The sequence below is a fragment of the Stigmatopora argus genome, chromosome 19, assembly GCF_051989625.1.
Source record: "Stigmatopora argus isolate UIUO_Sarg chromosome 19, RoL_Sarg_1.0, whole genome shotgun sequence".
In the NCBI taxonomy this organism is placed as follows: domain Eukaryota; kingdom Metazoa; phylum Chordata; class Actinopteri; order Syngnathiformes; family Syngnathidae; genus Stigmatopora; species Stigmatopora argus.
Genome location: NC_135405.1, coordinates 6,644,796 through 6,657,625, shown reverse-complemented (window position 1 = coordinate 6,657,625; position 12,830 = coordinate 6,644,796). Strand labels below are relative to the sequence as shown.

General features: G+C 39.6%; 2 protein-coding genes and 1 long non-coding RNA gene across 4 annotated transcripts in view; 2 read left to right on the top strand and 1 right to left on the bottom strand.

Annotated features, from left to right (window-relative positions):
• map3k5 (mitogen-activated protein kinase kinase kinase 5) overlaps positions 1-545 on the top strand; it is a 43,985-nt gene extending 43,440 nt beyond the window's left edge. The window contains exon 35 of the mRNA XM_077587205.1: positions 439-545. The gene's annotated coding sequence lies outside the window, so the exon portion shown is untranslated. The remainder of the gene's footprint in view (positions 1-438) is intronic.
• Positions 546-670: 125 nt separating this feature from the next.
• LOC144064684 (uncharacterized) lies at positions 671-3,944 on the bottom strand. 2 transcript variants are annotated; one of them, XR_013296869.1, is made up of 5 exons: positions 3,484-3,944; positions 2,280-2,436; positions 2,017-2,102; positions 887-1,004; positions 671-822 (listed from the first exon to the last, which is right to left on the bottom strand). It is a non-coding gene; the product is annotated as an uncharacterized LOC144064684 (long non-coding RNA). The 2 variants fall into 2 exon arrangements; XR_013296868.1 differs by lacking the exon at positions 3,484-3,944 and having other exon boundaries at positions 2,280-2,628.
• Positions 3,945-6,058: 2,114 nt separating this feature from the next.
• lrp11 (low density lipoprotein receptor-related protein 11) lies at positions 6,059-12,773 on the top strand. The gene is made up of 9 exons (XM_077587963.1): positions 6,059-6,772; positions 7,570-7,727; positions 8,642-8,783; positions 9,786-9,911; positions 9,994-10,191; positions 11,895-12,062; positions 12,137-12,193; positions 12,257-12,346; positions 12,424-12,773. The coding sequence occupies exons 1-9, from the start codon at positions 6,163-6,165 to the stop codon at positions 12,576-12,578; spliced, it is 1,704 nt and encodes a 567-aa protein (XP_077444089.1). The 5' UTR covers positions 6,059-6,162; the 3' UTR covers positions 12,579-12,773.
• Positions 12,774-12,830: the final 57 nt, after the last annotated feature.

The following is a 12,830-nucleotide window of genomic DNA, read 5'->3' as shown; positions in this document are numbered from 1 at the left end:
AACATCCAAACTAAATAAATGCTCAAAACATTATAATCTTGTGAAATCTGATCAATATTGAGTAATGTGATTTCCACAGCTCTCTGGCTTGTGTTGGCAAAGTGAGATGCTAAACCTTTAGGATATATCACTCACGCATGTTATAAAAGTTTGGAAACTTTACCTAGTCTTCTTAAAAGTATATCATTTATTCCTAAGGAAAAAAAAGTACTTAAAAATTGCACTATCAGTAGGAAAGTATTTAAACATTGCACCAAGTGTTTATCCTTCAGAAAAGCATTTAAAAATTGCACCAAGTGTTTATCCCCATCAGTCGAAAAGTACACAGCGCAATTTTTAATATTTATCCCCATCAGTCTAGAGTACTTAAGTGTTTTTTCCCAGATTTAATTTAAGTGCAATATTTGTTAATCAATTGTGACTTTCTTGTGTCTACAGGTGGACAAACAGGAGAAAAGACTTGCCACACTAATCAACACTTCAATGTAAGGCCAAGTATGTTACAGTTGAAATGTTTACCTGTAAATAAATTTTTTTAACTTGGATTGTTGCTTGCATTTTTTGTAAGATAAAGACAAACACATGTATACATTTAAAAACTTTTATTTTGAAAAACTTCAGAGAATGGATGAAGACACTCCCCTTGGCACCAGGAAAAAAAAAAAAGGGGTCAATACAAAGTAAAACACCATTCACAAGGTCTTACCTTTTATTTTGAAAAACTCCACTGATAGGTTTTCGCGTAACCACCAGCACCGCGTAAAGGGGGGTGCCTGAGCCTATCTGTACATAGGCAGGAAACCTGGTCCCCCTAGTGGAATTCTGGAAAACAAAAAAAAGGGGTCAATACACAAAGTTAAGTAAAATACCATTCGCAAGGTCTTACCTTTTATTTTGAAAAACTTCACTGATAGGTTTTCGCGTAACCACCAGCACCGAGAAAAGGGGGGTGCCTGAGCCTATCTGTACATAGGCAGGAAACCTGGTCCCCCATGGGTGGAACTCTGGAAAACAAAAAGGGGTCAAGGCACAATAGATTAAATTACATAAAAATACAGACGAGCCTAATTAAGTCAAATTTAATTTAAAAAATACTACATTTTGCTTTTTTTCTATAAAACATCAAAAGGGTGGCAATATAAGACATACTCCGGTTTTCTTTTTGTCTGCTGCAGAGAGACCAAAAAATGATCCGAGTCTTTAAAGGCCCCTATCCAGTCTATTTTTCATGTTTTCCTCCACAAACAAATAATCAGGATCTTGATGTGGTGGGAAATATAGAGGACAGGGGCCCACGAATTACATGAAAATAATTAATCCTACTTCTGCCTGGAGTTTTTCAGTCCATTTCAAATCCATTCATTCTTATAAAAATAAATATCCAAAAGGCTTCTGTTTTTCTCTTCTTATGCCGAGTCAAAAATGACACCTGCACTATTGTTGAATAAATGTCTCACTTAGGTTTTGTCAAAACCACATTTAAAACTAAAAATGAAACGGTCCTGAGGTCTTTAAGAAAGTTAACGGGGTAAAAGTATATAATCTATTTAAGTGCAGAATTTTTGTAAGAGTTACCAATTTCGTTATACAGTTATCTGGGTATGATGATGACAAAGCCTATGTTCGCTTATTATTTGTAAGTTCAGAAAGATGTGAAACTCACAAGCGGAAGCTACTCCTACACTTGCCACTATAGTATTTTTTTAATTAAATTCAATAAGGATGACCCTACTTTACAGTTTTTCATTTATCGCAGCCATGTCTGGTCTACATTAACCGCGATAATCGAGGGATTACTGTTTATTCCCTTACACGTCCACTAATGGCATTTGTGTGGGTGACTTATCCACAGGTTTTTGCTATTAAAAAAAACACCAACCTAGTTGGTGTTTTCATTCAAAAGTTGAATGTATCATGATGAAAAACGAGCCAATTGCGCAAAGCCTTGAATACTGAACGCTGACGTTTAAATATTACACGGATAGAGAAAATCGGAACTATTTCTAAATGACTCACTTTGTTATGGCGTCGACAAGAAGCCCCTTTCTGGTCGTTTTGGCCACATTCTTGATGTTTCCCAGTAGTCTGTGCTCGTTGAGGGACTGAAACACACAATGGAATGATTTCTTTTTAAACAAAGAGCGATCGGTAACGCAATGTAGCCAATTTGTTTGCAAACATTTTGCTGTCTGCACACACGTGGGGCTACATCACGCCAACGAATATTATCACTCTTAAGACGAGAACTGGGGCTTCGAAATCCCCAAATGACAACGTACCGAATGTGCTGCATCGTCCTGTGAGAAGTTTGTCAGGATTTCTTCGGTAAATCGTCACTTTTGAGCTGCTCTGCAACGCACGCCCGTGCTGCCTCCTGGCTCATCAGCCATTTTGGGGTTTGACGTCGGCTATTTGAACTCTGACATCAGGCCACGCCTATTAAAAATAGACACACAAAAAATATAAATTGTTTTCATAATATCGTGTAATAGACGAATACACGTTATTATTATGAAAACTATGTATTTTTTCTGTCTATTTTTTTGTGCATTTCACAACTACGCCTTCAGTATTGACTGTGGTCAAATGAGCGAACGCTCAAAATAGTCCGCCCGCTTAGTCCAAGCATTACGGTAATTCTATTCAAAACAGGGGCGTGGCGAAGCGCGAAGACACGGAAGTGACCACTGCTTCGCCACTCTTGTTTTGAATAGAATTACCGTAATGCTTGGACTAAGCGGGTCGACTATTTTGAGCGTCCGCTTATTTGAACAAGCGAACGTCCACTGTCTTGTCCACAATCTCGATGACTTATTTATTTTATTAATGATACCTTACTTCCAAAAAAACGTAGTTATTTTTTAGCCAATAAACTAAAGTAAACTAATAGAAAATATAAATAATTTAACTGACAACTTGCATTCCCCTTCCTCAGAAACTTCATTGAAATATGATGATTTCAAGTATTACATGTATTGCCTTCAATATAATCAACTTTAAAGTAAATTTATTATAATTAATAATTATTTACGTGAGGATTAAGCGGTTCAGAAAATGGATGAATGAATGATTTTCAGTTGAATCACTTCAGTAAAGGATGTATATATACAATTCTCTGAAAAAATAATGTAATATTCGATTTTTCTAATTTCTAAATTGTTATTTAATCAATAATTTAGGAAGTATAATAATATAGGTATGAGTGCAATCATTAAGAATATAACGATGGAGTTAAAGGGCATAGTAGGGATAGGCAAATAAAATGTTATTCTCTGGTATGTGAGGAGATTCAGAATGAAATTTAGTTGCTGCATTGAAGTCTAGGAACTAATATATGCAAAATTCTTGCAAACAGGATCTTTTGTCTCGGTCTGATTAATTAGAAATTGACATTGGCCACCTAAGTGGACAGTTATGCATTATTTTGAATCATCCCAACAGATTTGTAACAACAATCGAGAAAAGAACACGTATTTAGAATACCATCATTTGATCAGAAAAATCTTAATTCCGGTGATACTTCCTTGATGAGGCTGAGGCTTGAAAGCTGAGCTGGGTCAGATGTTATGAGTACTCAGATGAAAGACAAATGCAGGTTGTGCAAATGCATCGTGATTAGCAGGCAACCAAATCTGGGTACTCCACTTCTACTGCCCACAGTCGCCAAGGATGGACTCCAGAGACCCCTGTGTCAAAAATATTGATTAACAAAAAACTCAACGGGAAGTGCAACCATGACGAAGTACCCATTTAGCAACTTTAATTTCAATTTTGTCCAAATTTAATCTGTCAGATTGCATAATTTTGAGTAGGTGAGTAGTGAGAGAGGTCACCAACTAGGATTGACCAACCTTACCTGGGAAATATGGAAAAATGTTGATTCACAGTACCACAAAAATGGGAAGTGCAACCATAGGGAAGTATGGATGCAGCAACTTTAATTTCAAATTTCTCAAAATTTAATCTGTGTAACTGCATAATTTTAAATAGGTGAGTAGTGAGAGAGGTCCTCTACTAGGATTGATCCACCTTGCCAGGGAACTACGGAAAAATCCTGATTTACAGTACCACAAATATGGGAATGCAACCATAACAAAGTACTCATTTGAAACTTTAATTTTCTCAAAATTCAATCTGTAAAATTCTATCATTCTGACCAGGTGAGTAGTGAGAGAAGTCACCTCATAGGATTGACCCACCAGGCCTTGGAACTATGGAAAAACCTTTATTTACATTATCACAAAAATGGGAAGCGCAACCATGACAAAGTACCTCATGTAGCAACTTCAATTTCAATTTTCTCCATTTTTTACTATGTGAAATTGCATATTTTTGAGTATGTGTACTGCTAGGGTTGACATACCTTGTCTTGAAATTATGAAAAAAAACTTTATTTACAGTTACAGTGTCAAAAAAAAGGGGGGATTAACATAATATTGTACTTGTGAAGTGTGTTTTTAATGGAGCTACTTTATTTCATTTTTAAATTATGAACTATATGCCGCTGTTTTATTTGTCTGTTGAGAGTATTTTTGAGGGTTTAAAAGCGCTAAGAACACACGGAAGTGACCACTGCTTCGCCACTTTTCTGCTTTGAATGGAATTACCGTAATGCCTGGACTAAGTAGGCGGACTATTTTGGGCGTCCGCTCACGAAAACGCGAACGTCCGCTGGCTTGACCGCAGTCAGTCTTGCCCCGTCTGAAAAAAAATCCTACCCTCAATAACTATTTTATAGCTATGAAACATTTACTGCAGCTACAGCTGTAAAAAGCATCAATCATAACCACATGCAATTGAAATGTTAATTAGGAATACCATAGCCACATTTTACTCACCAAAAATTATTATTTTTTGAACACAAAATCTCTTTCATCCTTCTTTTCTATCGCCATCGAGGCTAATGCTAAAAGTCAAGCCTTTTCTTCTCCTCCTTCAGCCATTGTGGGTTTACAAAAACGCTATTAAATAAACACAACAATGTTTGCTTGTGTAGCTCGCTACCGTTTGGTAGCTCTGGCTAAGCTATGCTATCACTAGCCAATCATAGTGTGTGAAAGCAATGACGTGTCCATACGGCTGCGAATCCTTGGGGTCGCCAACTCGAAATCTGATTGGTTAAAGCAACAGTTTTATCGACGCCTATTTTACATCTGCAGAAGTGAAGGCCTCCAGGTAGATATCTGAACCTGGCAACGAAAAAAGGCTCAAATGTGATTGGTTAAATGCTTAAATATGAAAACACACATCTGGAAGAAGCGCAACCAGGGGAAAAGCAATGAAAGGAAACTGACTGACAATTTGGAATTATTTAATAAGTATTCATGGACAAAATATAATTAACATTAGTCTGTGATTCAGATATTTTTAGGCCAGCAGAGAAGGCCTTGCAGGCCCTGACGGTCCACCACTGGTGCCACCTGATGATGTAGTGGTTCACTGGCCCGACTTCGGTGTGGGCAGGCGTGGGCTCAATTCCCGCTCGGTGGAGGTATGATTGTGAGTGTTAATGGTTGTCTGTCTCAATATGTGCCCTATGGCTGACTGGCGACCAGTCAAGGGTGTAGCCTCCCTTTTCCCCAAAGTCAGCTGGGATAGGCTCCTGCAAAGTGTGTAAGATGATCCTTTCATTCATTTTCTGAACCGCGTATCCTCCCAAGGGTCGCGAGGGGTGCTGGAGCCTATCCCAGCTAACTACGAGCACCAGGCGGGGGACACCCTGAATCATGGCCAGCCAATGGCATGGCACAAGGATATGGACAACCATTCACACTCACACTCATCCCATTTAGAGTGTTCAACCAGCCTACTCTGCATGTTTTTTCCAATGTGGGAGAAAACCGGAGTACCCGGAGAAAACCCACGCAAGGCCGTGGAGAACATCCAAACTCTACACAGTGAGTACCAACCTGAGATGGAACCCACGACCCCAGAACTGTGAGTCCAACGCGCTAACCACTTTCTTCCGCCGAGCCGCCATCCGTAAAATGAATGAATATATCACCATGACAACGAGAAATCGCCGTCACAGTATAGCCCCGCCCCCTTATGCAATAGGATTCAACGTTCAGCCACGATGGATGACGTAGACGCGGCTAGATGCTTGTTGTCCTTTATCAGGCGGGCTAGTCCTCCTCCTCATCGCCTAGTTCGGCCATCCCCATGTGTCTCACCGCGGCGGGGGGCTCAAGGAGTGGTCTTTTGGAAGTAAACACCATGGCCGTGATGGAGCATCCCTGCCCACGGCGGCTCGCCTTCACCGCGACGCTGCTCCTGCTCCTCGTCCTATGCGTGGTGCCGACTATTGACACTCGGATGTCGGCCATATCAGACTTAAAATCCCGAATATCGGGCGTGGAGGAGCTCCTGGAAGAGTTCCGCAAACAGCTCCAACAGGATCAGACGTACCGGCCGACGGAGGTAGCAGACTCCTGCGTGAGCGACTTCAGTTCGGCTCGGGAGAGCATCATCCGGGCCAAGGCCTCCATCGAGCAGGGGGCCACTTTCCTCATGGCTCCGGATCGAGTGTACACCTGGAGGGACTGCGTTCACGCATGCTGCGGGCAGCCGCACTGCACCGTGGCGGTGGTCCAGGAAGAGCCGAGGCAGGCCGGGGAAAGCCTCAACTGTTACCTGTTCAATTGCACCTACCGGAAGCAAAATGTCTGCTCCTTTGCGCCGCAGCCGGGATTCGCCTCGCATAGCCGCCCGACGAACGTGACGCTGGGACGGGGTCCGTCCGACTCCCCCGGAGGAGGCGCAGAGACCCAAGGTAGGCCCACCCGACCGGGGGGGAAGAAGCTGATGAGATAGATACAAGGTGGGATAAACACAACTCATTAAATAACCTGAAGTGTTAAAAAAAAGACAAATAAAGACTCGAACCTAGTCAGTTTCTGCTTCTTTTTTACTGGATTAAAAAACATACAAATGAATCTCTCAAGTGAGGTTGGAATTTTTTTAATCCTCATTTTTTCTTGTTTCTTATGATTTTTAAAGTTGTCGACCTTTTATCCCTTTCGTACATGAATTATTTGTTCATTCATTTTCTGGGTTATCCTCACAAGGGTCGTGGGGGGTGCTGGAGACTATCCCAATTGACTTTCGGGCCAGAGGCATGTTTTTGGAATGTGGGAGGAAACCGGAGTACCTGGGGAAAACCCACACAGGCCCAGGGAGAACATGCAAACTCCTCACAGGAGGACTGAACTCGATTTGAACCCAGATACCGAGATACGTACATTTTAGTGTATAGATTCTTCAAATAGAATATAATACCCAGAAATTAACCATTTACAACCCAGATTATAGAGCTGTAACAACTATTTACTGCACTGGATTGCACTGATTTGTGGGTTTAATGATTGGAGTTTCCGGGTTTGGTTTTGCAGCAATAAACAATGTAAGTACGTCTATCAGGGTTTTCAAAAAGAATGCTCCACTATTGATAAATTTGTAACGTATAATTTACTTTAATTTATGAAATATAGATTCACAAAATGTGGTATGTCATTTTAAAATTCCATCCATACTGCTTTGTCAGTGGGTTAAAACCTCTTTGTTTTGCAGAGGTTGATGAGCCCCCTCGCTGTGATGCAGGACAGGATGTGATGATCCAGTTGCCCACCGATTGGGCAGTTTTAGACGGCCGTGACAGTGTGGATGACCATGGGATTAGTCGCTATGACTGGACTCTCGTTAAGGGAGACACAGCCATCACTATGAAGGTTAGCAGATGGAGTTGGGATTATTCATACTTTGGGAAAATTGAATAGAATACAAAAAGAGAGACAAACATCAGAATAAACATGCATTGTTTGCACTGGGCGTGTGAAAAGAATCGGTCACCGCCGGGTAATATTTGTGTTTGCTTCTGTAAAGTCAACAGAAACGCTTGTGGCAAAAGTTGGTGAAAAAAGATAAAGAATTTATCTCATACATGCCCTCTTTAACGGGCAACCTCAAGGACAACATGTGCTTTTTATGAACATTAAAACTGGAGGTTAACATGCTCTGTTTGTAATAAAAATGGAGGGTAAGGTGTAGGAATAAACTATTAATGAGAAAATGTATGCTGCTAATTAGCTGGGATGGCGCAAATAAACCATTTTCCTAGGTTGAGTGCCAAAACAATGAAAAAAAACAGCTCTGCAATAATGTGTAGGTCCACTGTATTTTTTCTATCGCGCAAATATTTTTAATAATTTTCACATAGAGGAACCACCTGGAATCAAACCCTCAACCGCAGAACTGTGAGTCCAATGCGCTAATCACTCATCCACCAGGCCCCGCACACATTAATATTCACTAAATACATTATCAAAATGCATTTAACTTTTCCACAATATATTCTTTTTTTCATATTATTAATCCATCCATTTTCTTCTGCTAGCTTGGACTGATTCGACTCCTGCTAAATTTGAAAAATAGATGAATTCGAAAGTACAACACACACAATAGTGACGTAGTAGCGAGATTAGGGGGTGGCATAGTAAATTTATTTTGTATTGAATTTTGCCGGGACCGAACAAAAGAGGCATAATAGCGAGAGTGGCATAGTAATGAGATTTAACTGTATACATAAGAACAAATATAAAACATAAAGGTTAGATTCATTTGCATGTGTGTCTATGTATTGCAGGCAACTCACCCAGGGCTACTGAAGATCAGTGGTCTGCAGGAAGGTGTCTACACGTTCCAGATGACTGTTTCCGACACATCTGGTCAGAAGACATCGGACAATGTGTCTGTTACAGTGTTGGCACCTAAGCACCAAGCAGAAGGTAACTATACTACCGTATTTTTCGGACTATAAGTCACACCGGCCAAATAATGCACAATGAAGAGGTTAAACTATTCTTGCAACTACTAAAAAAATATCGCTGATGACAATTTTGCGTATTTTTTGGACTATAAGTCACACATGATTATAAGTCGCACCAGCCAAAGGAAGCACAATGAAGAGGAAAAAAACATATATACCACATGTGTCAAAGTGGCGGCCCGGGGGCCAAATCTGGCCCGCTGCATCATTTTGTGCGGCCCGGGAAAGTAAATCATGAGTGCCGACTTTCTGTTTTAGGATCAAATTAAAATGGAGTATAGATGTATATTACATTTCCTGATTTTCCCCCTTTTAAATCAATAATTGTAATTTTTTCATCCATTTTTTTGTGTTTTTAGTTCAAAAATCATTTTGTAAAATCTAAATATATTTAAAAAAAGCTCTAATAAACATTGTTTTAGATCTATAAAAAACTGAATATTCAGGGATTTTAATCCAGTTCTTTTAATCCATTTATTTAAAAAAAAATCTAAATAATATATCTAAAATGGTCCGGCCCACGTGAAATCAAGTTGACGTTGAAGCGGCCCGCGAACCAACCCGAGTCTGACACCCCTGATATATACGGTGCACTGGAAAATAAGTTGTATTTTGGGGAGGGCAATTTATTTCATCAGACACCAGAAACAAACAATTTAAAGTAACAGTAAAATGGAGAAAATCATGCTTAATGGGCATCTGTCAACATTTTTTCAGACAACTCCAACCTGAAAAAAAACCCAAAAAAACAATATATCAGCCTGTCATGGTCAAAAAGAAAAAAAATACGTAAGTTGGACTTGAGTATTAGTCGCAGGCCCGGCCGAACTATGAATAAAGTGCGCCTTATAGTCCGGGAAATATGGTATATTGCATTATCACCAAAGTATTTTCACATAAAGTTTTTAAAGAACACTTTAAAGTTCAAGGATAACATTTTTTTTGTATATTTTATTGACAGTGTGCACTGGCCATTGCTCGAATTACCAGTTCAAATGTGATGATGGCTGCTGTATTGACATCATGTTTGCCTGTGATGGGAAGCAACATTGCCCTGATCGATCTGATGAAGATTTCTGTCCAAACTGTAGGAAAACCTCATATTTCCACCTGGAAATGTTTTTTCCCTGCATTAAAAATTCCATCTCCCGTTTCAAATCTATCCTTAGTCGACACAAGAAGGAAGTCAGTGACTCATGCTGAGGGTCTATCCATACCTCAGTTTCCAGCGACGGACACCGATGAGTCTATGAACAGTTTTGTGCATCAGGCTCCGCCCAGAAAGACAGAGGACAACAGTAGACCTTCTCTGCAGAGGAGCAAAGCCACACCTACAACCAATGGACAGCAAGATTCAAACAGTCAAGGTAGTTTTGGTGCTTTTTTTTTGTTTGTTTTTAGATTAGATAACTTTATTCATCCCATATTCGGGAAATTTCATTGTCACAGTAGCAACAGGGTGAGAATACAGACACAGTTTGATAAACTATGAGTGATAAACAGGCAACATTAGTTACCAGTTAACTGCAGGACAACCTAGCATTATTATAGGGATATTATACACTTATTGGGTATATGATTGACACTTTCGCATGTATACAGTAGCTCTGAAAAACAAGTGACCAGAAAAGAATGGTGCATTTTTGCATATCTTGACCAAGTTTTATTTTCTAGCAAGGAGCGCTCAAGTCACAATATTTTGGATTATGGAATACAACAAAAATGTTGATTCCATTGTTAATATTAGCACCAGTAGCTGAATCTTTTTCACAGCTGTATAAAAATGATATATAAAAAGAATGAATTGGAATTGGTTATTTTCTTTTATTCACATATGTTTCTAATAGTAATTTGATTGAAATATTTAACATGTGAGAATTAAATGTATTATTTTCTGAATACTTGATAGAACTCTACTGGTTCTCATTACAAATTCATGATTCTCAATCCATTGTTTCTTTACAATCGCCATTGGTTTTTTTGTACCTAATGTGTTCCATTTTATGATAGAGTGAGTGTCACATTCAGGGTTTTTGTGTTTTTTCTGCAAATGGAGGCAGATGGCGCCCCGGTAGGCAGCCATCGAGGCATGGCAGGGCACTTCAATTCTGGCAGAACTCTAAACCCTTTTGAACATTCCATGAAAAAACAGCTCTGTGCTTGCAGACTCACCGAACAAAGTGTTTCTGTCCTTGCTGCCATCCGATCCCTTTATTTGGCTGAGATAATCAAAAATGGTATCCTTAGCACTCGGGAGTGACTTCACAAACCTGCACTAGAGTCGATTTTGTATTTTGAAGACATTTTAACATGCTAAGTATTTATTATTTCTGTACAGAAAATGAAGAATGTGTCTTAAAGTGTCTATATTTGTATATTTTAAAAATACATTTGTGAGCAAAAAGCATTAAAGTACACTAATTAAATTAAAGTGTAATGTTTTAGTGCCAAAGCTACTTTATTTTTTTGAAAACATTTGATAGTAAAATTTTTAAAAATACATTTGTGAGCAAAAAGCATTAAAGTACACTTATTAAATTAAAGTGTAATGTTTTAGTGCCAAAGCTACTTTATCTTTTTGAAAACATTTGATAGTACAATTGTGCAAAAAAATTTGGGCACAAATATTGCACGTTTGTTTAAAAAAAATAGGGTTGCATGTGAAGTCATATTAGGAGGAAAATGATTTTTTAACAGCGGGCAATTTTTGGGTTTTTGCACACTAATTAAATGATAGAATCTTGTCAAAGAATATTTTAAAAATGGTCAAGACTCACAGATCCATAACTATTGAAATTGTGCAATAAGAATAAATTATGTAACAGTTTAGCCTCTGCATAGATGAAACTGATTAGGTTATCAAAGGGGGTATGAGTTAAAAGAAAACAGTAGATTAGACTCGTCTTTATCGTGCAATGAGTCGGGGTAAGAAATTTAAATTAGGTCAAAGAAACTAAGTCCCAAAGAATGTGATTTTGGGGGATATTTGGGGATAAACGCTAATATTGGCAGTGTTTATGTTGGGGCATTTTTCAAATCTCCTTTGACTATATATACTCTGTTTCCATAGACCCATGTACCGCTGCTCCAGTTGTTGGACCTTGTAAAGGCACCTTTCCACGCTGGTACTACGACCACAGCGCGGGGGAATGCAAAAGCTTCCTATACGGTGGTTGTCAGGGCAACCATAACAATTTCCTCCAAGAATCGGATTGTGTCAGTGAATGTATACAGACAAGTGAGAAGATTCTATTTTTGAAGATAGCATTTGACTATGTTGCTGATTTGCTGAGTTGTGATTTGTTTGTGCAGGTCCAGGTTTTAAGCCAGCTACTGTAGCTCCTCCTATCACCAAGCAGAGTGAAACAGGTACTGGAAAATTGAGTTTCCTGACCAAGTTGTTTTGGAATCTAATTTGCGATTGTCTTAAAGCTGCTTCCGGAGTCTCACAGAACCAAGAAAGTGAAATCGCCGACTCCAAACAATTCATCGTGAAAGGAGGACATCCAATTCCTGAGTCAGGTCAGAACCGTCGCAACTAACAGATGGCTTCACGTGTCGTGTTCATATGTAACGTTTGTCCTACCCGTTTCTCTCAGGTGCGATCCTTCCACTTGCCCTGGGCCTGATCATAACCACCCTGCTGCTGCTCATGATTGCCTGCCGTCTAAGACTCGTTCGCCGGCAGTTGAAGAAAGCGCGGCCCCTCACCACAGAGGAGTCCGACTACCTCATCAACGGCATGTACCTGTAGACACAAACGTACAGTGGTAATCTGTTGACAGTTCAAACCTGGGAAATAGACAGGACAAATCTGGACCTTTTGAATTTGCATTTTTTTTCTCCATAGCGTGACGTCTGTATTGTATTAAGTTTCATGGCCAATGACATTTTCTGAAGTGTATGAGTTGGGAAAATGGATTAAAGTATTGGGAAACCAGAAGAAAAGCGTGACCGGACGTTTGGTCGCCCGGACGTTTGGTCGCCGGACGTTTGGTCGCCCGGG

Bases quoted from the DNA above. Each gene is read 5' to 3' on its own strand.
- lrp11 (XM_077587963.1), top strand. From the start codon at position 6,163: ATGTGTCTCACCGCGGCGGGGGGCTCAAGGAGTGGTCTTTTGGAAGTA. The intron at 10,192-11,894 runs GTAGTTTTGGTG...CTGTTTCCATAG, and splicing joins GCAAGATTCAAACAGTCAAG to ACCCATGTACCGCTGCTCCA. The intron at 12,347-12,423 runs GTCAGAACCGTC...CGTTTCTCTCAG, and splicing joins ACATCCAATTCCTGAGTCAG to GTGCGATCCTTCCACTTGCC.